General features: G+C 34.5%; 2 protein-coding genes across 5 annotated transcripts in view; one reads left to right on the top strand and one right to left on the bottom strand.

Moving 5' to 3' along the window:
* Positions 1-2856: 2856 nt before the first annotated feature.
* LOC123533496 (uncharacterized) lies at positions 2857-3354 on the top strand. The gene has a single exon (XM_045315143.2). It carries the CDS (start codon positions 2857-2859, stop codon positions 3352-3354), a length of 498 nt encoding a protein of 165 aa, XP_045171078.2.
* An 11613-nt stretch (positions 3355-14967) lies between these two features.
* The window catches only part of LOC123534578 (calcium/calmodulin-dependent protein kinase kinase 1-like), an 88698-nt gene continuing 77416 nt past the window's right edge, over positions 14968-26249 (bottom strand). For all 4 annotated transcript variants that reach the window (XM_045316884.2, XM_045316878.2, XM_045316883.2 and 1 more), the window contains one exon: positions 14968-26113. In XM_045316884.2, coding sequence (XP_045172819.1) covers positions 26074-26113 — 40 coding nt within the window. In that variant the 3' untranslated portion in view covers positions 14968-26073. The remainder of the gene's footprint in view (positions 26114-26249) is intronic.

The raw sequence follows: 26249 nt of genomic DNA, 5'->3' as shown, positions 1-26249 counted from the left end.
TTTTGGGTCATTCTATTAAAGGTCAAGGTCACAGGGTTCTGGTCATGTGAAATCATTTCCGGACAGTAACTTGAGAACCACTTGACTCAGAATGTTGAAACTTAATAGGCAGGGCTCCGGAAATTTTGATAACTCAATCGGTCCGAAACGAAAATCCTGACATCGACGCTACCCCACCCACGGCATTCCCAGTATTACATATTTTGTAAAACGTGATAGGGTAAAGAAATAAGCATGTCATGCATTAAAACTGAGTTACTAGGCACTGCGCGTTACCATACAATGAAGACAGTTATTCAGTGTTACGTGTGATCGTTACTTTGTTTAAATTTCGATGTTTTTCCGAGATAATACGAGGCATTGACACCGTGTGCGTAACTAGTCTAAAAGCCAACGCACGTGACTTTGATACCGTATACACGGCAGATACTTTGTGATGTTTCCTCATTCTTTGACGGAATTCTATAAAATACAATGCGTCAAAGTGAGTTACACGACACATATTCTCTGCTAAACAGCCTCAGTATTTAAAGAATACTCTGCTGCGGACCGAATGTGTACGTTATTTGAACGCTGAGATCGAATTTCCTGCATGTATAGTACCAAAACGTCACGCGGGTTGGCCACGGATATTTCATTTCAATTACGTTGTACTTCGATAAGCAACTACATTTTATAAAGTTATATGTTCTCTTCTGATGTAAACAAAATTTCATTTTGAAACGTTTTTTAAAAGACCGATTTGATAAACAGTGCCACTCCGGTTTTCTTTATCATTCGTGGTTGCCCGTCAATTTTTTCTTTTTTTGTAGTCGGGTTGCAAAGACGATTTTCTGCATTTGTTTCAACTGGGACCCCAACAAATGAATCATGTAATTTCTTCAGATCAAGTAATTATAAAAATTATTTTTATCGGTTTTCCGTGTGATGTTTCACTAAATCAAAGACCTATAATGTACAATTATAGCTCTTTGATTAAATGCAGCGACCATTTGTTTGTTACCGTGATCAAACGTAGCCTTTTGAAATAAACCATCCGTCGGATTCTAAATAAAAGAAGTGGATCCCCGTCGAAATGATTTGGATCCAGTCAGAAACGTTAGGAAACCAGTCAAAAATGTTTAATACACCGCAGTCGGCTGTCTGCAAACATTAAAGGATGTGCCGCGCGAGCACTGATTGCGTCACGCGCTAATTCGGTCCGATTATCAAAGTGACAATCAGACCGATTGACACGTTTATTGATTATCTGAAGGTGCGACCAACAATTTCCTACTTGGCAGGTGATCGTGTATTGAGATATCAGACCGAAATTAATACTTTTCTCCATTTTTACGGGACCGATTTTTTTCGTTTTTTCACTTCACGAATCGGTCTGAAAAGTCAAAAATCGGTCCAAAACCGACAAACCAGCAAATTTCCGAAGCCCTGTTAATAGGATGATTGGACATGCAGAGTAGATGACCCCTACTGACTTTTGGGTTACTTGATCAAAGGTCAAGGTCACAGGAGCCTGAACAATAACTTGAGAACCACTAGGCCCAGAACGTTGAAACTTAGTGGGATGACTGGACATGCCAAGTAGATGATCCCTATTGTAGCCAACCATCAGTGTCCCCTATTGACTTCTTGCCTATACGACTATGCATTGGGGAAGACATGCGCTTTTCTACAAAAGCATCTTCTAATTTTTTTGTTTTTGAAGCTATAGCAAAGAAATTTGTTCAAGCAAGCAACTAAACTCGAAGTGAGCGATATAGGGCCATGATGGCCCTCCTGTTATCTCCTTTATGTATAAAAGATTGTCGAGAGAATAACAGGAAAAAACTATAGATAGGATTTACTTTATACTTAATACATTTATTAAAGTCTTTGAGAGGAAGTGCAGTAACTGTGAACCGTAACTCTGTATGATCCTGTTTTTGAATTGCCTTCCTTTTCTGATATTTGCTTTGGGGAGCATCCATGGGTTTTACCGATTGCCTTGTTTATTCTTGTGACCACATTTGTTAGCAAATCATTATGAAATTTGATACAAGTGTTCATATCAAAGATATCTTTAAAACCCTGTTTTTGCCTTGTGAACACCCAAGAGGCCACTTTTTGGTTGTTACTTCATGAAAAGTGGTCAAATTGCATGAGAACTGGGAGTATTTTGAAAATTGGTCATATAGGGTCACAAACTAGGTCATGGGGTCAGATACCGGTAATTAAAAAAACAACTTTTTTTTATGGAGGGCACATTTTTGGAAGAATAGTATGAAATTTGTTTTGTTGTTCAGCTCAACAGTACTTCAGATGACTGCAAAAATCTGGGTCCCATGGGGTCAAAAATAGGGACATCGGGCTGAAGAAGCCACATATTTTAGTGGAAGATAAAAGTTCAGAAAAGTTTTTGATATGAGAACTTGGAAAAGTTTGAAATTTGGCCAAAAACTAGGTCACCATGGCAAAAAATGTGAAAGATTATTAACCACCGTTGCCGACGTGTTTCTCAGTACTACTTAGGTGAGCAATATAGGGCCATGGACCTCTTGTTATTACTATTATCTTGATCCAACAGGGTCTCCAGGATTGGTTGTTTTGATCTTGGAATAAATGATTTTGCATTCATGTAGATCTAAATAGAAGGCAATTAAAATTGCTCTTTTTGATGTTTTTATGCATAAGATTTGAAAGTATTATAGGTAGATGTTATTACAAATTTACATAAAAAATGGTAAAAGTTCTATGTTATTATATTTCAGAAAGATCATCCCACATAACACAAATTGACTGCAAAAGAGACAATGAGATTCTCAACATATAATTATTATTATGTAAATCCAAAAATATCCGTTTCTCAGGCAGCAACTGATGTACTTTCTCGGCAACCAGATGTACCATGGATCAAGTCCTGTCACGGCTATGTTAATATCAGATGCCTTTCACACTCTCATAGACTTTCTAGGGAATTCCAGAAATAATGTCCTTGGTGGTCACAATGTAAAGACCTGTGACAGTCATATATCAGTAAATGCACTCCGTTCATATGGAAAAGTCCCAGATTTTAGTCATGTTTGTTTAGGCTTCCTTGACACAATGGCTCCATTCAGTAAATCACATTCACATCTGGAGCCTTATTCCCAGGAAGCACTTGTGAAAAATATATTGAATACTTATAAAGCACATGATGCTAAAGAAGATGTTTCAGTTCTCCAAAAGCTTGTAAGCAGTTTGAAGTCGAGTGATTCTGATAAATTATTTGCTTCATTTCCGCTATCATACACGGTTCAGATGCACAGTTACTTACAGATGGTGTCATCTAAACTTGCCGACACTCGAAAAACTGACAGCCAGCAAAAAACTGTTTGACATATGGCTTTGAAACTTCTAACACTTGTTGACCATCATAGTTTTCATATGTATAATAATAGTAATAATAATAATAATAATAAATTCTTTATTTGAAGAGGGTAATACTCATTAAGTTCATTCATAACATACATATCTTATTTTCAACAAGGACCTGTAACAAACACAAGACCATTTACTCATACACAGTCATTCCATATAGCAGACTTGTAAAGAAGATAAACACGTGTTAACAGTCACATAACATTGAAACTCGACACTGTATTAATTAAAAGAAAGTTTCTAAGTAAATATTTAAATTAATTTACTGTGCTAGCATTTTTAATTGGGTAAGGTATACAGCCATAAAAGAAAACGAAAGTTTAAAAAAATTTGTTTCAGGTCGAAGGTGCTGTAGATCAAAATTCGTTTTAGAATGAAGGCTATAGTATGTATTGTCACAAATTACAGCTGTGCCACAAATATAGGAAGGTGCAAGCTTATTTAATGCTTTATAAACCAAAATATCAATATTGTATTTAATCCTGTTTGGGAAAGTTAACCATTTAAGTTCACAAAAGAGAGTATGGAAGGGTACTTTCAATATAAGTTGAGCTGACCTCTTTTGAATTTTAAAGATTTTTTAGCTCATCTGATGTTTTGAGAAAAAAATGATGAGTTATTGTCATCACTTGATCGGCGTCGGTGTCGACATTGCCTGGTTAAGTTTTATGTTTAGGTCAGCTTTTCTCCTAAACTGTCAAAGGTATTGCTTTGAAACTTGCAACACTTGTTCACCATCAATAGCTGACCCTTTACAGCAAGAAACATAACTCCATCCTGCTTTTTGCAAGAATTATGGCCCCTTTTGGACTTGGAAAATATCAGATTTCTTGGTTAAGTTTTATTTTTAGGTCAGCTTTTCTCCTAAGCTATCAAAGCTATTGCTTTGAAATTTGCAACAGTTGATTTTTTCACACACCTTTTTATGCCCCCCTTCGAAGAAGGAGGGGTATATTGTTTTGCAGATGTCTGTCTGTCGGTCGGTCGGTCGGTCTGTATGTAGACCAATCCGTTTCCGGATGATAACTCAAGAACGCTTGGGCCTAGGATCATGAAATTTGATAGGAAGGTTGGTCATCACCTGCAGATGACCCCTATTGATTTTGAGATCAGTATATCAAAGTTCAAGGTCACAGTGACTCGGAACAGTTAAACATTTCTGGATGATAACTCAAGATTGCTTGGGCCTATGGTCGTGAAGGTTGATAGTGAGGTTGGTCTGACCAGCAGATGACCCCTATTGATTTTGAGGTCAGTATGTCAAAGGTCAAGGTGACATTGACCAGGAACAGTAAAACAGTTTCCGGGCGATAACTCAGGAACACTTTGGCCTAGGATCAGGAAAATTGATAGGGAGATTGGTCATGACCAGCAGATAACCCCTATTAATTTTGAGGTCATTTGGTCAAAGTTCAAGGTCATATTGGCCAGGAACAGTTAAACAGTTTCTGGACGATAACTTGAGAACGCTTGGGCCAAGGGTCATGAAAGATGATAAAGAGGTTCATCATGACCAGCAAATGACCGCTATAGATTTTAAGGTCAGTAGGTCAAAGTTCAAGGTTACAGTGACCCGGAACATTTAAACCATTTCCAGACAATAACTTGAGAACGCTTGGGCCTAGGATCATGAAATTTGATAGGGAAGTTGTTCATGACCTGTAGATGACCTCAGTAGATTTTGAGGTCTTAAAGGCTGTAAGTAAAACCCTTTCCGGACAATACCTTAAGAACGCTTGGGCCTAGAATCACTAAACTTAATAGGGAGGTTGATCATGACCAGCAGATGACCCCTGTTGAGTTGGAGGTCAATAGGTCAAATGTCACATTGAACGAGAACAGTAGAACTTCCGTTTACAGTGAGCAAATAATTTCTGTTCCTTGTGCAATTACTGAATGCATCAAGGGGGGCATTTCATGTTCAACGAGCTCTTGTTTACATGTTGATCCCAACTTAAATTCTTAGCTCACCTGAGCATGAAGTGCTCAAGGTGAGCTTTTGTGATCGCCCTGTGTCCATCGTCTGTCGTCGTCCGCCATCAACTGTTTTACTGTTAACACTCTAGAGGTCACAGTTTTAGCCCAATCTGAATGAAACAGAATGTTACCCTTAATAAAATCTTGGACTAGGTTTGATATTGGGTCATCTGGGGTCAAAAACTAGGCCACCAGGTCAAAAAAAGGAAAAGCTTGTTAACACTCTAGAGGCCACATTTAATATAATATCTCTATGAAACTTGGTCAGAATGTTAATCTTGATGATTTTTAGGTCAAGTTGAAATTTGGGTCAGGTGGGTTAAAAAATTAGGTCACCAGGTCAAATCAAAGGAAAAGCCTGTTAACACACTAGAGGCCACATTTATGGCTGTATCTTCATGAAACTTGGTCAGAATGTTAATCTTAATGATCTTTAGATCAAGTTTGAATCTAGGTTATGTGAGGTCAAAAACTAGGTCACCAGGTCAAATCAAAGGAAAAGCTTGTTAACACTCTGGCGGCCACATTTATGATCCCATCTTCATGAAACTTAGTCAAAATATTTATCTTGTTGATCTCTAGGCCAAGTTTGAGTCTGGGTTGTGTTGGGTCAAAAACTAGGTCACCCAGTCAAATCAAAAGAAAAGATTGTTAACACTCTAGAGGCCACATTAATGATCCCATTTTCATGAAACTTGGTCAAAATGTTTATCTGGATGATTCCTAGGTCAAATTTGAATCTGGGTCATGTCGGGTCAAAAACTAGGTCACTTGGTCAGATCAAAGGAAAACCTTGTTAACACTCTAGAGACCACATTTTAAGTTTGAAACTCAAGAATGTTTGTCTTTATGATTTGTAGGTCAAGTTTGAATCTGGGTCATATGGGGTAAAAAACAGGTCACCCAGTCAAATTAAAGAAAAAGCTTGTTAACATTCAGGAGGCCACATTTATGACCCTATATTCATGAAACTTGGTCAAAATGTTTATCTTGATGACCTCTAGGTCAGGTTTGAATCTAGGTCCTGTGGGGTCAAAAACTAGGTCACCCGGTCAAATAAAAGGAAAAGCTTGTTAACACTCTTAAGAGGCCAAATTTATGACCTTTTCTTCGTGAAACTTGATCAAATGTTTATGATGATGATCTTTAGGCCAAGTTTGAATCTTGGTTATGTGGGGTGAAAATCTAGGGCACTAGGTTAGATCAAAGGAAAATCTTGTTAACACTCCATGGGCCACATTTTTGGTTCAATCTTCATAAAATTTAGTCAGAATGTTTGGTATCATGAAGTTTTATATGATTTTGACTCTGGTTCATGTAGGATCAAAAACAAGGTCACTTAGTAAAATCAAAGGAAAAGTTTTTTATACTCTGGAGGCCACTTTTTTGCTTCACAAAACTTTGTCAGAATGTTTGTTTTCATGAAATCATGGACAAGTTTTAATCTGGGTCATTTGGGGTCAAAAACTAGGTCAAATGAAAGAAAATGCTTATTTACACTCAGGCCACATTTTTGGTCCAATCTTAATGAAAATTTGTCAGAATATTTGTCTCCATAAAATTTCAGGTTAAAAATTAGGTTTGGTTGGGTAAAAAACTAGGTTGCTAGGCCAAATCAAGAAATAAACACTAGAGGCCACATTTTTGCTCCAGTCTTCATGAAACTTGGTTAGAATGTTTATCTCTTTGAAAACTCAGACGAGTTTGAAACTGGGTTATGTGGTGTCAAAAACTGGGTCACTAGGTCAAACTTGTTTGATATGGTGTGTAACTCTGATGAGTGGCCTAGGGCCATCATGGCCCCCTTGTTTAAGATACAGCCTTGAAATTTGGATGACATGACATTGTACAGTTTTGCATACCGATCTTTAAACTGACTTTCAGTGACCATAAATATGACCTACTGACCTACTGTCTTAATATTTTAGCATTAGTTTGACATTTGAAACATGTAGCTCATATTATTCAAGTGAGTGATCTAGGGTCATCATGACCCTCTTGTTATCAATATTTTTGACATGATACATTTTGAATACAGTTATCATTTAGAGTATGATTTATGTTTCTTACTTTATTTAATTTCTTGTTGGTACCAATTAATTACCAATTATTCAAGACTACATAACTAGGGCAAGGATTTTGCTCAGTTATGACCCTTTTTAGCTCGACTATACGAAGTATAAGGAGAGCTATCCTACTCGCCCCGGCGTCGGCGTCTTTCCATGTCCCCACCTTGGTTAAAGTTTTGGTGCACTTTCTCTTTTTTCAACATATCTCTGTAATTACTTGATGGATTTGATTCAAACTTGAAATACTTATTCCTCATCATCATCCACATCATCTGACATAAGGGCCATAACTCTGGCACCAATATTTCATGAATTATCCCCCCTTTTCACTTAGATTTTCAGGTTTAAGTTTTGATGCACTTTTACCCTATCTCTGTTATTACTGAATGGATTTGATTCAAACTTAAAATAGTTGTTCAACATCATCACCCACATCATATGACACAAGGTGCATAACTCTGGCACCATTTTTTCATGAATTATTCCCCCTTTTTACTTAGAATTTCAGGTTAAAGTTTTGGTGCACTTTCACTCTACCTCTGTTATTACTGAATGGACTTGATTCAAACTTAAAATAGTTGTTCAGCATCATCACCCACATCATATGACACAAGATGCATAACTCTGGCACCATTTTTTCATGAATTATTCCCCCTTTTTACTTAGAATTTCAGGTTAAAGTTTTGGTGCACTTTCACTCTACCTCTGTTATTACTGAATGGATTTGATTCAAACTTAAAATATTTGTTCAGCATCATCACCCACATCATATGACACAAGATGCGTAACTCTGACACAATTTTTCATGAATTATTCCCCTTTTTACTTAGAATTTCAGGTTAAAGTTTTATGCACTTTCACTCTATCTCTGTTATTACTGAATGGATCTGATTCAAACTTAAACAATTGTTCAACATCATTACCCTTATCATATGATGCAAGGTGCATAACTCTGGGACCAATTTTTCATGAATTATTTCCCCTTTTTACTTAGAATTTTAGGTAAAAGTTTTGATGCACTTTCACTCTGTCTCTGTTATTACTGAATGGATCTGATTCAAACTTAAAATAGTTGTTCAACATCATCACCCACACCATATGACGCAAGGTGCATAACTCTGGCACCAATTTTTTTTATTAATTATTCCCCCTTTTTACTTAGAATTTTAGGTTAAAGTTTTGATGCACTTTCACTCTGTCTCTGTTATTACTGAATGGATTTGATTCAAACTTAAAATAGTTGTTCAACATCATCACCCACACTATATGACACAAGCTGCACAACTCTGGCACCAATATTTAATGAATTATGCCCCTTTTTGCTTAGGATATACTTATATAGTGTTTTGATACATTTTATCTTTACCTCTCTTATTACTTTAAGTTGATTTTTTTGACATAGACTCAGGCTGTTGTGCAATATCTTCATCCACAATTGGAGTCATTAAACACTCCAGTGACAACTCTAGTTTCCTCAGATGTGCCCAGTTTCACTATCCAGCATCGAAATAGTCGAGCACGCTGTCTCCTGTGACAGCTCTTGTTGACATTGAAATTAGTTAAGTTTCTTGTACCAGTCCATGTTTTGTCTTAACTGTCTGATATATGGCTTTGAAACTTTGAACACTTGTGTGGGTTAAGCTTTTTATACCATTTCACATTTTGTGTATGACTGTCCACCATTATGATCCTCGTCTGTGTTGACCAAATATTTACATCATTTCTTCCAATAGTCAAACGTGCCATCAATAAAGAAATTTTACTTGTAGAACATATTCGCCCAAAACATATCCCACATTCTTAAAAACACTACGTAACCTGAATTTTATAAAGTGCATCTTACTGTAGCACAAAATATAATAGTGTCCAGAAGTGAATTTAAGAAAACTATATACAAACAAGAGCTGTCTGTAAGACAGCGCACTCAACTATTTGGGGATTTGACAGTAAAATTAATATATATCTGAATAAGAGACCTCTACTATAAAAGGAAGATACAGCAAGGGGCATAATTACATCAAATACACAAATTTGAGTTATTAGGATTGTTACAACAAATGCAGATGATGATGGTAAAGACATATTTTGAGTTTCAAGTCATTATCTTATATAGTACCAAAGTTATGTCCAGAAAACGAAGTTTGTTAAAAAATTTAAGTATAAAAGGGGCATAATTTGGTCAAAAATACAAAGAGTTATGGGGATTGTTACCACACATGCAGATGATGGTGATATAGATACATTTTAAGTTTCAAGTCTTTGTCTTATATTGCATTAAAGTAATATTCAGAAAGCGAAGATTGCAAAAAAAGTTTAAGTACAAAGGAGGCATAATTCTGTCAAAAATACAATTACAGTTAATGGGGTATGTAACCACACATGCAGATGATGATTATAAACAAAATTAATAGTTTTAATTTCAAGTCATTAATTTTTAAAGTACCAAAGATATGTCTATTATTAAAGCTTTCGAAAACATTTAACATGAAAATAATTCCAAGTATAACTCCTTTGTGACCTTGACCTTGGGTATAATGGGCCCAGCCCCTGCATATATTATGTTTGTATGCTGGACAATGTTTGTGAGAACTTACAGTAAGATATAAGCAAAAGTAACAAAGTTATGACAGAAAAACAAAGGTTGCCGAAAAACTTTAACCTTAAAAATAACAAGTATAAAACCTTGGTGACCTTGACCTTGGATGAAATGGGCCCAGTCCCTGTACATACTTTGTTTGCATACTGGACAATGTTTATGTAAAGTTACAGTAAGATATAAGCAATAGTAACAAAGATATGACAGAAAAACAAAGGTTGCCAAAAACTTTAACCTTAAAAATAACCTAAGTATAACAGCTGGTGACCTTGACCTTAGGTATAATGGGCTTAGCCCCTATACATACTTTGTTTGCATACTGGACAATGTTTATGCGAAGTCACAGTAAGATATAAGCAATAGTAACAAAGATATGACAGAAAAACAAAGGTTGCCGAAAAACTTTAACCTTAAAAATAACCTAAGTATAAGAGCTTGGTGACCTTGACCTTGGGTATAATGGGGCTCAGCCCCTACACATACATTGTATGTATACTGGACAAAGTCGCCATATGACCTATAAATGTGTCGGTGCGGTGTTAAACCCAACCAAAAAAAAAAATGTTTATGTGAAGTTACAGTAAGATATAAACAATAGTAACAAAGATATGACAGAAAAACAAAGGTTGTCGAAAAACTTTAACCAAGAAGGGTCACGCCAGTGCAGGGGGGAGTAGTATAGCCCCCATATTCTCCGAATAGTGTAGCTAAAAATAGTTTGAGGGGTTTGTCAAGGAAAGGGTCTATATTTATAATAAGGTGAATATATGATAATATATAAATAAAATTACTAAACATGGTTTGTTAAGACTAATGATGTTACTGATATTTAATTTAAATGGAAATATAATGCTGGTAACAGACGTGCTACTAGACCAGCCATGAGATTGCACACATGAAATACTGTCAGAGTAAGCGGTGTTGGTCAGAATCCTTAATGTGTAAACATATCTGAATTATATTTGTTGTAAGATGCTTATTTAAATCTGTAGCTGTAACAAGAATTATCGGAATACGCTGATCGTTAAAGACATTTTAAGCAGATTTGTTGAAAATATAATTATACATTTACTTTATTCACATTGGAAGGATGTAATGCAATTTTTTTGTTACATGAATTAAGAAACATGATTATGAATAGACAGTATGGTATTTATTGCCATTTTCTCAAACAGTATGGTATCTATTGCCATTTTCTCAGACAGTATGGTATGGTATATTGCCATTTTCTCAGACAGTATGGTATTTATTGCCATTTTCTCAGACAGTATGGTATTTATTGCCAGTTTCTAAAACAGTATGTTATTTATTGCCAGTTTCTCAGTATTTCAAAGTTTGGTATTTATTGCCAGTTTCTCAGTATTGCAAAGTTTTTCAGACAATATAATGGATATAATGTGGTATTTATTTCACATTTTCTCAGACAGTACAGTATCTAGTATATAGTTTCTCGTATCACACGACATTTATTGCCCATGTTTCACTTTGTCAGGATACATTTATTTGGGTTTTACGGCGCACCAACACAGTATAGGTTATATGGCGTCTTAGACTAGCTGACAAACAATGTAAAATGTCCTTTGTTAAAACGTAGAGCGAGACCATATATCTCATATATAAAATTTTTCTCTGGCTACCTTGCCTAAATGACTCATGTACCAATGATTCATAAATGATTTTAAGTATGAGCTCAGTATATGATGTAATTTTAGGGATCAGGTAAATCACTGAATGTTTCAAACTAACAACCTTCAACTAATGATAATCAGTTCAAACTCCTATATGCTGGAGATACTATACTTGACTGGTCCTTTAGTTGAAGTTCCCATCAGACAATGTCTTTGAATCAACAACACACAAGTCCTGTCACATAAATGTTCAGCCTATAGCCTCTTAAAGCTACAACTCAATATGTTTGCCCCAACTCTTGGATGCTCAGTGCCTATATGCTATCAAATGTAGCATTCAGCTATCATATAGGTATAACCCATAGTCTTAGCTGTACTTCGCCTATAATGCTGTCCACTCTCCTACTGTCTCAGTAGATTACAAAGAGATCATTTATGTAAAGTTTCATCAAAATCTGTTCAGTGGTTTTGGAGATGTTGTTGAAAGAAATTGTTGATGAAAAGTGATTATGCCGTCTGGCTGACGTTTTTTTTTAACGAATCAGAAAAATTTGAACACTATTTGTAGAAGGTTACACAAGGACAATTTGTGTGCAATTATTTTGAAATAGGGCTAGCAGTTTCATACAAAAAGATTTTCTAAGTTTCTACTATACATGTATACATAATAATAATAATAAATTACAGGGAAAACTGACCTAGCCCCCTGGCAGGCATGTTTTTTGACGAACTGGAATAATTTGAACAATCTTGGTAGAGGGTCACACAAGGACCATTTGCGTAAAATTATTTTAAAATTGGGCTAGCAGTTTCACACAAGAAGATTTTTAAAATTTACACTAAATACATGTAGGGAAATGGACCACGCCCCATGTTTTTGATGAACTGGTATACAGTCAAACTCGCTTTATACGAACTCATCCGGACCTAAGAAATATGTTCGTATCAAACGAAATTTGTATTAATGAATGTATGACCAGATGATTTGTCCAGGCAATTTGGGCAGTATCACCGATATCATAGGCGAATAGATTCCAATATTATGATACATGAAAGTAGTTAACAGTTTTAAACTGATTAAGTTAATTCATTCAGATAACATTGAAATTACTCAAGAAAAGTCATACTTAAACAGGTAAAACTGTTTTAATTCAAATTTTAATGTGTGGTCGAGGTCAAGAGCGCCAAATTATATCCACGCCAACATTGAAGCTTAATTTGTACTATATAACAAGCATTCTAAGAGGTATAAAAGTTTGTATATTTTGGAAGACACAGCCTACCTGTATCGACACTGGAACGTCGATAATCTGTTTAAAATTATTTATACCTCTTTAAATCTTGACCTGTTAATTGATTAAATTATTTTATATTGACATGATAGTCACAAAGGACCGAGTGTTTGTTTGTGAATAGGTGTGAACTACTCCATTGTTCAATTACCAAGCGGCACAAGCTTGACCATATTATTATTTTCAACACATTTTATAACGGCCCCGACTTCTAAAATTAATTCGTATCAAAGGATGGAAAAGTATAATATTTAAGCTTATTGGGACTTCCAAAATGTGTTCGTATCTACCGATTATTGGTATCAAGCGAGTTCGCTATTACCGAAATAATTTTACAAAGAAAAAAGAAGGACTCAGCCGGGGAATTCAGACTGTTCGTTTAATCCGAAAGTTCGTATCAAGCTAGTTCGTATTAAGTGGACTCGACTGTAATTTGAATAATTTTGGTAGAGGGTGACATAAAGACCATTAAATTTTGTGTGAAATTATTTCAAAATTGGACCATCGGTTTAATTATTTGAAGATTTTTCTATTTTTAGCTCTGGTGGACCCTATGAGCAACCAAGCGGAACCATTTGAACAACTTTTGTAGCGGACCACCCAAGGAACAACCAGGCCAAGTTTCATCAAAATCCATTCTGACAGTGGTTTTGGACAAGATGTCATTTAAACACAATTGTTGACGATTGACGGAAACAGCGTGATCATAATAGCTCACAAAGAGCGCTTTGTGATCAGGTGAGCTAAAAATAAACAGTGGATCTGAATTTGTTTTATTAGACTTAAAACGTTTTCTGACGTCATACAATAACCATGTACTTGACAACTTTTTTGCATTAAGATAAGTTCTTCCCACAATAATATAACTGGGGATTTTAAAAATATTTATCATTGACTTGATAGGTAGGATTATCTGTATAGTAGTCGCAACTTGACCGCGATGGTTGACCTTAGGCTGATTATTCATATCGGTTATTTCATCATAGAAATCAAGGGTGCTTAGGGTAGCCGTATATATTTATATGGAATTGGTTTGTATACAGTGCAGTATCGAAGTATATATACTTACATTTGATCAGTTAAAACTTTCCAATACACTAATTCATATTTACACAAATTTATATTTCCTTTTTCTCGTTTAGCTCCTGTTATACGTACACTCCTTTTCAATAATAGGTTGTGCCTCATTATGTATTATAATGCTAAGGTCAACCATCGGGGTCAAGTTGCGTCCACTATAAGAGCGGCTACATGGAAATCAAATAAGTTTCAGAAAATCTGACATAACGTGCTTCAAAATGATCAAATCAAGACTTAAGTATTATATTCAGTCTGAAATGTTATGTATTAGCAACCAACAGTATTTTTCACAATTTAAATTTTAGGTACTACCTCTACTTTAATAGTTATGGAGTCATACTCCAGAAAAAAGTGTGTGTGTTCGGGTTTAACGTCTTTTTCAACAATTTTTCAGTCATATAAACGACAGCCAGAAAAAAGTATTACAGACAGATGGAAGAAGACCATTCCACATCCGCCTTTGCTATGAACTATTTTTATAACCCCAAAGAAACGTGTGAAGTTTCAGTTCAATATCTGCATTACCGGTACTTTTGGAAAAAGTAACTTACATGTAAAACTTTAACCAGGATTTTCAAAAGGGGGCATCATTTGACCAAAATACATGTCAGAGTTATGGGACTTGACCAAGTGAGGTTGGTAATTGACCTAGAAGAAGAAAAAAAAGTTTCAAAGCTATTATGCCTTTAAATGATAGCCATATGTACTTTCATGCAAAACTTTAACTAAGGTGTGAAGCCGATGCCAGGTCGAGTAGAAAAGCTAGATTATTCTTCGAATTGTTGAGCTAAAAAGAAAATCATCTTGAATATAACAAGAAAATCTGGCAAGTATTTTTTTGCTGGATTTTGTAAATGTATGATGGACAACGTTGGCTTTATTTCACTCTCATGACATCAAACGTGATAAAGAAAAATATAACACAAAAAAATAATTAAAAAAGATTTATTTTTTTTCCATATCTGTTGAAATGCATTAGATAGAAAGTTACACATGTGCTATTAATATTAAATATAAATTTATTGTATGAGAAAAACTATTATCACAAAATATAATATCAAAACAAGCCGAACAAATATTTAAACAATGTTACTATGGCAACTAATACAAAAAACAAATGATTACAAAAATGATTAGGTCAAAAGAAATATTAGGCCAAAATATAAATACATACAATCAAATTTGTGAAATGTGGTTACCAATGAAAATTTGCTTGAACGTCACTGCAGAAAAACTGAAAAATTCGATCCAGGGAAACAAAATTTCACTATCCTTTTATGAAATATATATAAGAACCTTGTTTTAATATATCAAAACAACACAAAGAGGACATGTTATATGCCTGTGGAATAACTTCTTAAGGACGTAGTCCGAATGAATTATACTTGCTGCGTACAACCAATTTGTAGTTTTGAGCAGCCACAAGAGACAATCTGTGTCAAGTAACACCTATACATTATCACAAATTTGACTGAATGAAGGTAAATGCATTTTGTAAAAACAGAATAAGATAAGCAACAAGTCTAGGTATGAAAAGAAATGTACAGAATCATCAAAGATGCACAGTGTGCTTCTCAAAGAGAAAATCTTCTGTTTAAGTGTCACTTAATGATATTACTGAAAGACCTAACATTCAAGTATCTCTTAGGCTGGTGATAACAACTTTTTTAACTCTAAAATAAAGTATTTTAGTTTTTGTAATTTATTGTGAAGAAAAACAACATTTATGTTAATTTCAATCATTTTTGAGATAAAAAAAAAATATTGCAGTTTTGACTCCACTACTATATGCTACTGGATTCCTACACAATTTTCAAGAAATATCAATAAACACAGATGATATTCTGCACATTTTTAATACTTTTTTTACAGGCCAAAAAAAATTACGCTTTGAAGAAAACAAAACATTTAAACTGCTTTCACTGCAAGATACATTGTTTGGTTCTTATATCACAAAAATAAGTTCTCTAAAAACCCAGTTACAGAACTGATGAATGGAACATCAAGTTCAGTGTAACATACTGGATTGTCCTTATTTTGACAAATAAAAGTTAAATGGAATGGATACCAAGTATTTTCTACTTCATTTGACAGTCTTACAGTAAACTGCACAGCAAACTTTTTCATATTTTACACTGTTATCAAAAGAAAGTATTCAATGTTTTTAATAAGACGAGAAACATAAATTGTTTTAATATGATTACATGACAATACAACAATGGGGATAGCTAGGTTGATAATACTATTTTGTTATTCTCTTTTTTTTCAGTTCAAAGTAAAAATTGTAATAAAAAAAATCTATCAAAATACAATTTTATTGACTTTCTAATCATGGAATATTAGTTGCAGAATAGAAAGCAGAGGGTTGGTTGGATTATCTGAAACAATACATTATGCCCTACTTACCCTATGTTAATGAATAATAGATCAGTCTCTAATTATACAGCTGGAACTTGGTATCTCAAATTCAAAGGAACCGAGCATTTTAGTTCAAGATTTTTAACTGAAATTTGACTTTAAAACTAGAGCTGCTTTTGAGAAAAGCGCATGTCTCCCACAACTGCCTAATCATCTAAATAGTAAGTCAGTCTTTTTATACTGTTTACTCACTACAATTATACCTTTGAAGAGTAAAATGGCTGATTTTGGGTAATTCAAGGGCCATAATTCTGAAGTGCCTGGACTGATTTGGCTAGTAATCGAACTTGGCCAAACACATTTGGTTCAAGTGTGGTGAATATCAAATGAGAACTGCAGACAAAGGGTAAAAAAGCTGATTTTCGGTAATTCAAGGGCCATAATTCCATTTGGCTAGTTATGGATTTAATCCGAGGACTTATGGTAAAACACATTTTATTGAAGTTTGGTGAAGATTGGATGAAAATTTTTTGACTCGGAGTGCGGACAAGAGTAAAAAGGCTGATTTTTCGGTAATTCAAGGGCCATAATTCCGAAGTGCTTTGGCAGATTTGGCTAGTTATCAAACTTGGCCGAGGACTTATGGTCAAACAAATTTTGTTCAAGTTTGGGGAAGATTGGATGAGAAATGTTCGACTGAGTGTGGAAAATTTTGTGACAGACAGGAATAAATCAATATGTCTCCCACACCACTGTGTGATGGGAGACATAATGATAATCTGTGCACAAGTTTTCAGGACCGGACTTGAAAATATCTTCGACATAGCCGGAATTATGAGATTAGCGGGTTCGAGGTATCGAGTTCCAACTGTATTTTGAATACTCAGCCAGAATACGTAGCACATTATTAAAGACAGAAAAACAGTGATAACTTTCAAAAAGTTTACACATTCTATTTAACTAATGAAACAAGAAATAAATAAATGAATTATCAGCTAAAACAATGTGCCCAAAAGAAACCAAAAAACAATATGTCAAAAATATTTAATAAAGTTCTTATATATACATGTACATCTCAAAGTGCAAAAATATAAACTCTGTAGAGATTATCAACAAAAACATTTCAATATATGACATTTATAATGAAAAAGATTGTGTCAAAATATAATATCCCCTTCAAAAATGCAGATTACAACATTCGAGTATTTACAAAATGTTTTAGAGCAAAATCTTTGAATACACAAATAGACATGTTTAAGGCAGTAATGTTTTTACAAGCATTTAAGGTAGCTGATCCATATCCATAATTGGCAACTTCCCTTTACTGGTACACCATTTCCATCTTCTTATGTCATTAAGTCAGCAGGTGTTTGTATGAGATACGAGCTACGTCTAACAACTGCCGAGCAAATAAGAAAATGTTATAAAGACTGACAAATGCTAAAACAGCTTAAAGGTGTTATCAAGACTGAAGAATATCAAATAGCATGCAATAATACATTATCAAGACTGACAAATACCGGAAATTTTTTATGAGAATACGTTACCAAGAATGACAAAATTATGCTGAAACAGCATGTGAGAATACCTCTTCCAACAGAACCTGCCGATTATCAGTACAGCTCCACTACCTTAAAAGACGAAGATCATTTTTTACAAGACAATGTAACAAACAGCTAGCCAGTTTGAAAGCTTTTTGATTTTCATTTCCCTATGTTGCCAATAATCATGTCTGTAAAATATAGACTAAATACAACATGTTCATTGTAACATACTGTCCATATATCTATGGAATTTTCTGCATTAATTATGAAACAAGATAGCTGTGTAATATCTAAACAGATCTGATCATTCGAAGTCAGACTGATCGCCAAAATACAAAACATCCAAGCATAATCAGCAGCTATGGCTGCCTGAATTCCCTCTGAACAGTTTTTTTTATCTTCAAATGGATAACAATCCTTCCTTCTGCATTTTTGTTTACAAAATTAAATAAAGAAGTCAAGCATCTTAAATAAAACAAGAGGGCCACGAAGGCCCTGTATCGCTCACCTGACCTATTGACCTAAAGATCATCAAGATTAACATTCTGACCAAGTTTCATTAAGATATGGCATAAATGTGACCTCTAAAGTCTTAACAAGCTTTTCCTAGATTTGACCCGGTGACCTAGGTTTTGACCCGACATGACCCAGATTCGAACTTGACCTAAAGATCATCAAGTTTAACATTCTGACTAAGTTTCATGAAGATACAGTCATAAATGTGGCCTCTACAGTGTTAACAAGCTTTTCCTTTGATTTGACCTAGTGACCTAGTTTTTGACCCCATCTGAGCTAGATTTGAACTTGACCTATAGATCATCAAGATTAACATTCTGACCAAGTTTCATGAAGATATGGTCATAAATGTGGGCTCTACAGTGTAAACTAGCTTTTCCTTTGATTTGACCCAGTGACCTAGTTTTTTATCCTACATGACCCAGATTCAAACTGGACCTTGAGATCATCAAGATTAACATTCTGATCAAGTTTCATGAAGATACAGTCAAAAATGTGGCCTCTACAGTGTTAACAAGCTTTTCCTTTGATTTGACCTGGTGACCTAGTTTTTGACCCCAGATGACCCAATATCGAACTCGTCCATGATTTTATTGAGGATAACATTCCGATCAAGTTTCATTAAGATTGGGCCAAAATTGTGACCTCTAGTGTTTAAAAAGCTTTTCCTTTGATTTGACCTGGTGACCTAGTTTTTGACCCCAGATGACCCAATTTCAAATTTTCCAAGATTTTATTGAGGGTAACATTCTGATCAAGTTTCATTAAGATTGGGCGAAAATTGTGACCTCTAGACTGTTAACAAGCTTTTCCTTTGATTTGACCTAGTGACCTAGTTTTTGACACCAGATGACCCAATATCAAACTCGTCCAAGATTTTATTGAGGGTAACATTCTGACCAAGTTTCATTAAGATTGGGCCAAAAATTTGACCTCTAGAGTGTTAACAGTCAAAATTGTTGACGACAGACGACAACGGACACTGGGCGATCACAAAAGCTCACCTTTGAGCACTTTGTGCTCAGGTGAGCTAAAAAGAGTAGTTTGTCAGTTTTCTGAACACAGCTATTATTAAGACTGATTTTTGTTAAAATCCCAAGCCCTCAACATAGACAAGTCCAACATTTGCTGAAGCAATCAAAACATTTTTCAACATCATAATAACATGTAGACCTGAAAAATGCCAGGTAGAAAGTAAGTTTCAAATTTATTCACATATACCAAACAAATCACATTCTGGTAGTCTCCTTACTATACCTGAAGAGAAAATAGTTTTCACGTTATCTAAATATAAAGTATCTACTTTTATTGTAAAAAAGTGTGAAAATGCATAACTTAAACATGAAGTGAGCAGTGTACAATTAAGTGATATGTACAAATATAAACATTTACAATAAACACTGAAAAACACAGTATATACATAATATCTAAGGCCAAGTCCTCAAAGATTTGTCTTACACATTTTAATATCATTTAAAGAAAAGTACAGTATATAGTAATACAGTTAATATATTAGAAATAAGATCGGATTTTAGGAAAGTGTTGAGGAAACATTAAGTGATCTAGAGTAATGATTTGCAATTTACTAAAAATGGCAATAGATTTTAAAACAAGTGCCTAAAATTGGCCAAGAGGCTCACTTGAGAAGTTCCTAGACCTTTTGACATTGTTTCTGACCAAATTTGGTTAGCATACATTTGGCAGTTCACTCAAATTTTTTAAAAGAGATCTATGCATGGATGCTCCTAGCCAAGTTTTGTAATGATCTGTTTTCAGCTACTGTAGCCCCAAAAGGGACCAATGGGAACCATTTGCACAAATCTGAGAGATGTCCATGCAAGGACACTACAGGCTGTATTTTGTAATGACCCATCAAGCAGTTCACGATGAGAGTCTCCAAAGAGTATTTTTAGTTCTGGTGGCCCCTAAAAGGGTCCACTTCATCAAACAAGGTCTATGCAAGGATGGTAAACTCAAAGTTTGGTGAAGATCCATCACAATTCAAAAGAACGAGTTGTTTATTTCCAATTCTAGCAGCCCCGTGAAGGGGCAAATGCAAACTATTTGAACAAGAATTTGTTTGGGTCGGACAAGGATGTTAAGGTTTCGATGGAGGCCTTGAGAAACAAAAATCAAACAACACCAAATCATAGAAAGAAAGAGTTGTTTGACATGAAAATTGAACAGCATGTAAAACATGTATATTACTTTACGAAACAAGTGTCAATATACTGATATAAACATTGAATTCCGGAAAAGGGCTGCCTAAAGGGGCTCCACTTCCAGACAGTTAAACGCCTTTAAAAACTCACCATTTTCAAAGAACAGTTACACATGTTCGTTTTGATGCATTTGCAATAGTGTGCGAGTGGTGAAATTTCGCATAACAAGGTGGAACACAGTTTTCAGCAATTGTTTATCTTTATTTCTTTACAAATGGCATTCATTTTCAAAGGGAGACAACTGTTCCCGATTATTTTAAGTACAAATGGCATTCATTTTCAAAGGGAAACAACTTTTTCCGATTATTTTAAGTAATCTTTGAGAAAAAGTTGTCTCCCTTTGAAAATGAATGCCATTTGTAAAGAAAAAAAGATAAACAATTGCTGAAAACTATGTTCCACCTTGTTACGTGAAATTTCACCACTCGCAAGCTATTACAAATTCATCAAAACAAACATGTGTAACAGTTCTTTGAAAATGGTGAGTTTTTAAAGGCGTTTAACTGTCCGGAAGTGGAGCCCCTTTAGGCAGCCCTTTTCCGGAATTCAATGTTTATATCAGTATACTGACACTTGTTTCGTAAAGTAATATACATGTTTTACATGCTGTTCAATTTTCATGTCAAACAACTCTTTCTTTCTATGATTTGGTGTTGTTTGATTTTTGTTTCTCAAGGCCTCCATCGAAACCTTAAAAACAAATTTTGGTGAAGACTCGTCAAGTTGCTAAGAGTGTTTTTTCTATTTTGAACTCTAGGAGTCCCTAAAAGGGGCCTATTGGATCCACCTTGGTAAAGTTACAAGTTTGTCCAAGATCCATCCAACGGTTCATGATAACCATTTTAACAAAACTTTACACAGGACCATACAAACATGCTACAGACAATGCTTGGTGAAAATTTATCCAATTGTTCCGAGTTTTTCTATTTTTAGTTTTGGTGTTCCCTAAAAGGGACCAAGTGGAATCGTATGAAAGAAAATGCGAGAGCTCCATGCCAGGATAATACTGACCAACTTTGGTATAATTCTGACCAGAAGTTTGAGGTGAGATGTAAAGCTGGTGATGCAGGATGATTTTTCAGGTGAGCTAAAAAAATTGCCCCTAACGCCTGTCCTGTTTACAACTGATTTTCATTCTGCATTTTGTCCCCTGAAGGCACTTGGTTTGCACCCTTAATATATGTATCAATTAAAACATAACCAAAATAGTTAGTTTAACTCTGCCAAAACATAATTCTTATTTGACTCAATTCATTTGCCAGTTAATCAGAAAGAAATCAAGCCTTGCATATTCTGTAATAAAAAAAAGGGATTTGATACATAGTGATATACCACAGGGACTTGAAATTTTGCCACATTAAATAACAGTTTGGTCCTCTAGTGATGAATACAGACCAGTCTAATGTCTGATCATAGCTGTAAATGTTTGTTTGTATAATGGCCAAAGTCAATATTTATATTTAATATATATATTGTCATTATTATATATAGACCAACAATCAATATGTAACTAGGAGACTTTATCAAAAAGGTTTCTATATGCATGTAAGAATGAAAATAATCGAAGGCTTTTTATGGTATTGCCCATGGATCATCATCCTGTAGTTTCTATATCTAAACATGCTGGCATTAAATTCATAACAGTTGTTTGTTCATCGTAAATCTCTCAACGGTATTGACCTTTAATTAAATATACAAAACCTGGAAATATTACTTTTTCTGGAGAGGACAACATAATTTCTGTACCTGTTAAAGTAAACTTTTCCTAACCTCTCACATTCTGCAAAACTAATTATCACAGTTGATGTTTACAGTCCTTAATGATAAAAAAAACTCACTGAAGAAATGGCTTGGATCAATAAAAAGAAAACTTTTGTGACCAAAATTTTGCAAGCCATTATTTTTTTCATCAAATCTTAGTCCAGATGTTATTCATAGTTATGTCTGGCACTTGCTGATCACTTATTCTTTTTTTTTTTTTTTTTTTTTTTGATACAAAAAATTTGTGACCAAATTAATTGGAATGTAATAAGATTGTGACATGTTCTTAAAATATTAAGCAATGACCCATCAACATATCTCCTTCACATTTCAAAATTGATGAAAACCGATAACTGTCCTATGATCATTTAAACAGAATATCCCCCAACCCCCACCAAAAATGGTATTTCTTAAAGGAGTTTTCTAAAATGATGAAAATAACCAAGGATTTAACAAACATAATCTATTATATTAGACACAACTTTTTTAACATTTTTAGTAAACAAAACTACTCCTGTACCCAAACTCTGAACAAGTAGAAGAAACAATCCAAAAGCTAAGATTCATGAACAATCCTTAATAGTTTTCAAATTGATTTTGTTAAAAATCAAGACTCATTGTCATCAGAATAGTTTTAACTTTACTTGAATGACTTCTACTGCTGCTAAAAGGTCAACAAGTCGTGACAAACTAGTAGATTTCTAAATGTCAGTGTACAGTAGTTTTATGATAGCCTGGCTCCCTGGCTGCATGGTTATTTTTTTATATAAATACTGGAAACATCTTTAAATTATAAAAAAAAATTAAGCCTCGAAAATAGCATAATTTTATCTGATGGCTGAACCATACAGTTTGGTGCCAGGGGCAATAAAAAATGTCAATGTAGAAACAACATTCTGGAGTTACTTCCCTCTTAATGAAGAAAACTGATATATGTTAGTAAGAACAAACATAGGGACGGGAGCCAGTCTAGTTTTATGACAAAGAATGTACTTTGGTATATGAAAAGTTACTGCACTCTATGAAACAAACTTTGTGACCCTGTCCATGCAGACAGGCAGCTAAAACACATGCTTTATGGTGCTGAGTGGAAGTAAAAATATACTATACTCAGGGAGAATTTTAAACAAGCTTGATCCTATTTGTAATTTATATGTATTGTTATTTTGTTTCTTGTAAATATAAATGTAAATAAATAATATTTAAGCTAAAATCCTTGCTCATATATTTAGGCCAAGCCCTTTTCTAAAATCTATTATCATTTCTTGTATACTGTAAAGGCACATATTTTCGCTGGGTAAAAATTTTGCGAATATGAAATTTTGCGCATGTTTGCGGTGAGGTTTAATATTCGTGAAATTGTAAAAATGGTATCCTACATTAATTTGAACTATACTAATGGTGAATATTTACGCAATGATTTATTTCTGCAAAATATAGGGCCTCGCGAATATAGTGAAAATTAAACCCTCAGGAAAATTTCTACTTTTACAGTAAACTGAAAAACAATGGATCAAAACCCTTATCACTACTAAGCAGTTTACCCAAGAATATGTGATATCAACCATGATATGAGCTGCACCATGAGAAAACCATCATAGTGTGTTTGCGACCAGCATGGATCCAGACCAGCCTACACAGTCTGGTCAGGATCCGTGCTGTTCGCTAATGCAATAGGCTTTGAAAGCCAACAGCATGGATTCTGACCAGACTGTGCGGATGCGCAGGCTGTTCTGGATCCATGCTGGTCGCAAATGCACTCTGTTGGTTTTCTCATGGAGCGGCTCATCTGATACTGCATGGAAAAGAATGAGATTCAGCATTAAATTTGTATTTCAAACACAAAATCATTCCCTAAACATAAATTCATAATAAGTCAATACAAGGTCAACATACACTGTAATATTTCTAATTCAAATATGGAGGCACATGTCAAATGCATGTGGTAATTTCCTTTAAGAAAGTTATTTTATATGAAAGACATCGCCCAACCATTCATAACACTAAAAAGAATTTTTAAAATTTAACAACTACAGAAAAAGATGTGACATTTAAAATTTAAGACTAGAAATGTGTCATAGACACAGATGCCCCCGCAACATGTGAAAGGTCACAGGCATGGTACTGCTCACAAACTAAAAGAAGAACCCTTGGCCCTATTTATTTACAAAAAAAAAATGTGGGAAAACCAGAAAATTTAGTATTCTGTATATGTAGTGAAAATTAGCTAAGTTCAACCAAAGACTGTGACCTTGACCTTTGAGCTAGTGAAATGGTTGTTGTTGTTGCGCATGACACATCGTCTATCCATGCTTATCATTTGTGTCAAATTATTTTGAAATCGGACCATGCATGTCAAAGTTATGGCCCAGACACGGACACCACCCTTTCCCGAACACACAAACAAACAAACACACGGACAGGGGTAACACTATATGCCCTCCCCGCCCCCCATTTTATGGTGGGGGCATAAAAATGGCTACCATAGAACTATTACTTTATATTACTGATTTGATTTGCATACTGCTAAATTAATTAAGTAGCAAACACCCTTCTAAATATATAAATTTCTGTAGTTTCTTGACTTTAAAATGTAAAGCATAATAATACTTTCATTTTTATTGGAGACAGTTGAGAATTCAAATAAATATCTAAAAATAGCTCAATCTGCCATTTTCTTTTGGAAACAAATTGGTTGCCATTTTGCTCTTTTACTGAAATCATCATAACTGTCTCATGTCTAAACTGATTTTGAAAATTCTTTCACTGCCTTAAATGAGTTAACAAGAACTGGAAGAAAGGTCATTTATAATATAATACCATTAAAACAGCATGGCCTTTCCCTGGATAAACTAATATTACTATAAAGATATAGTTTATATTCTTGTTTTTGCAAATAATGAAATGTCAGAAGGAATTTATTCTTCATAAAAAATACTGTATTTGCTAGCAGTTTGAATAACAATGTGGTATTTACAGTAAAACATTAAATATTACATGCATCAAACAGGGTGTTTGTAAAAGAAACATAGCAATGGTGTCTCAGTCAGAAACACTGAAATGGTGTCTAAATTAGTAACACGGAAAAAAGTGCATAAACAAGAGCCTTAACTGGGGCCAAGCCACAGAAAAATGCCCTCATTACAGTTAAACAAATGGTGCCTTATTAAGACAATAGAAATGGTGTATCTGATCAAAGAAATAGTTCCTAAATTTGAACCATGAAGGAAAGGTGCACCAACAGCAACTACACAGATATGGTGCTTAGAGTTAGAGAAATGAATCCCCAATTATAACTATACACAAGATGCCCCAACCATATCCATAGATATAGTGTCTAAATTTGAGTTACAGAAATATAACTATAAAATGTCTCAAGTTGCCAGAACAGGTCCCACTTTTTCTATAGTAATAGCAAATTTGTATCCTCAAGAATACAGTTAATTAGTTTCAAACATACAATCAGTCTTTGACATTATATCTTTAGCACAACAAGCCCTATTGTCATCATGAAATATCTTGTGAAAAGTACAAATGTGATAATATTCTAAGTTCCTATACAAGCAGTATAGAATGTGAAAATGATACAGCTATTGCTCTAAGTGTATAATCTTCTGTAATCTTCTATAATATGCTAGGATTGTTCTTCTATGTTTTCTTCTGCTGACATTCGCCTGAAGTGATATAATATACTGCATTCAATCACACCGAACAAAACCAAAATCATTACAAAAGAAGAGAATATGATTAAAAGAAAAGTCATAAGAATCACAGATATACCAGGGCAAGATATCACTGATGAGGATTCCG

Source organism: Mercenaria mercenaria, chromosome 12 (assembly GCF_021730395.1).
Source record: "Mercenaria mercenaria strain notata chromosome 12, MADL_Memer_1, whole genome shotgun sequence".
Lineage (NCBI taxonomy): Eukaryota > Metazoa > Mollusca > Bivalvia > Venerida > Veneridae > Mercenaria > Mercenaria mercenaria.
The sequence above is the reverse complement of the archived record's forward strand: the minus strand, read 5'-3'. Positions and strand labels throughout refer to the sequence as shown.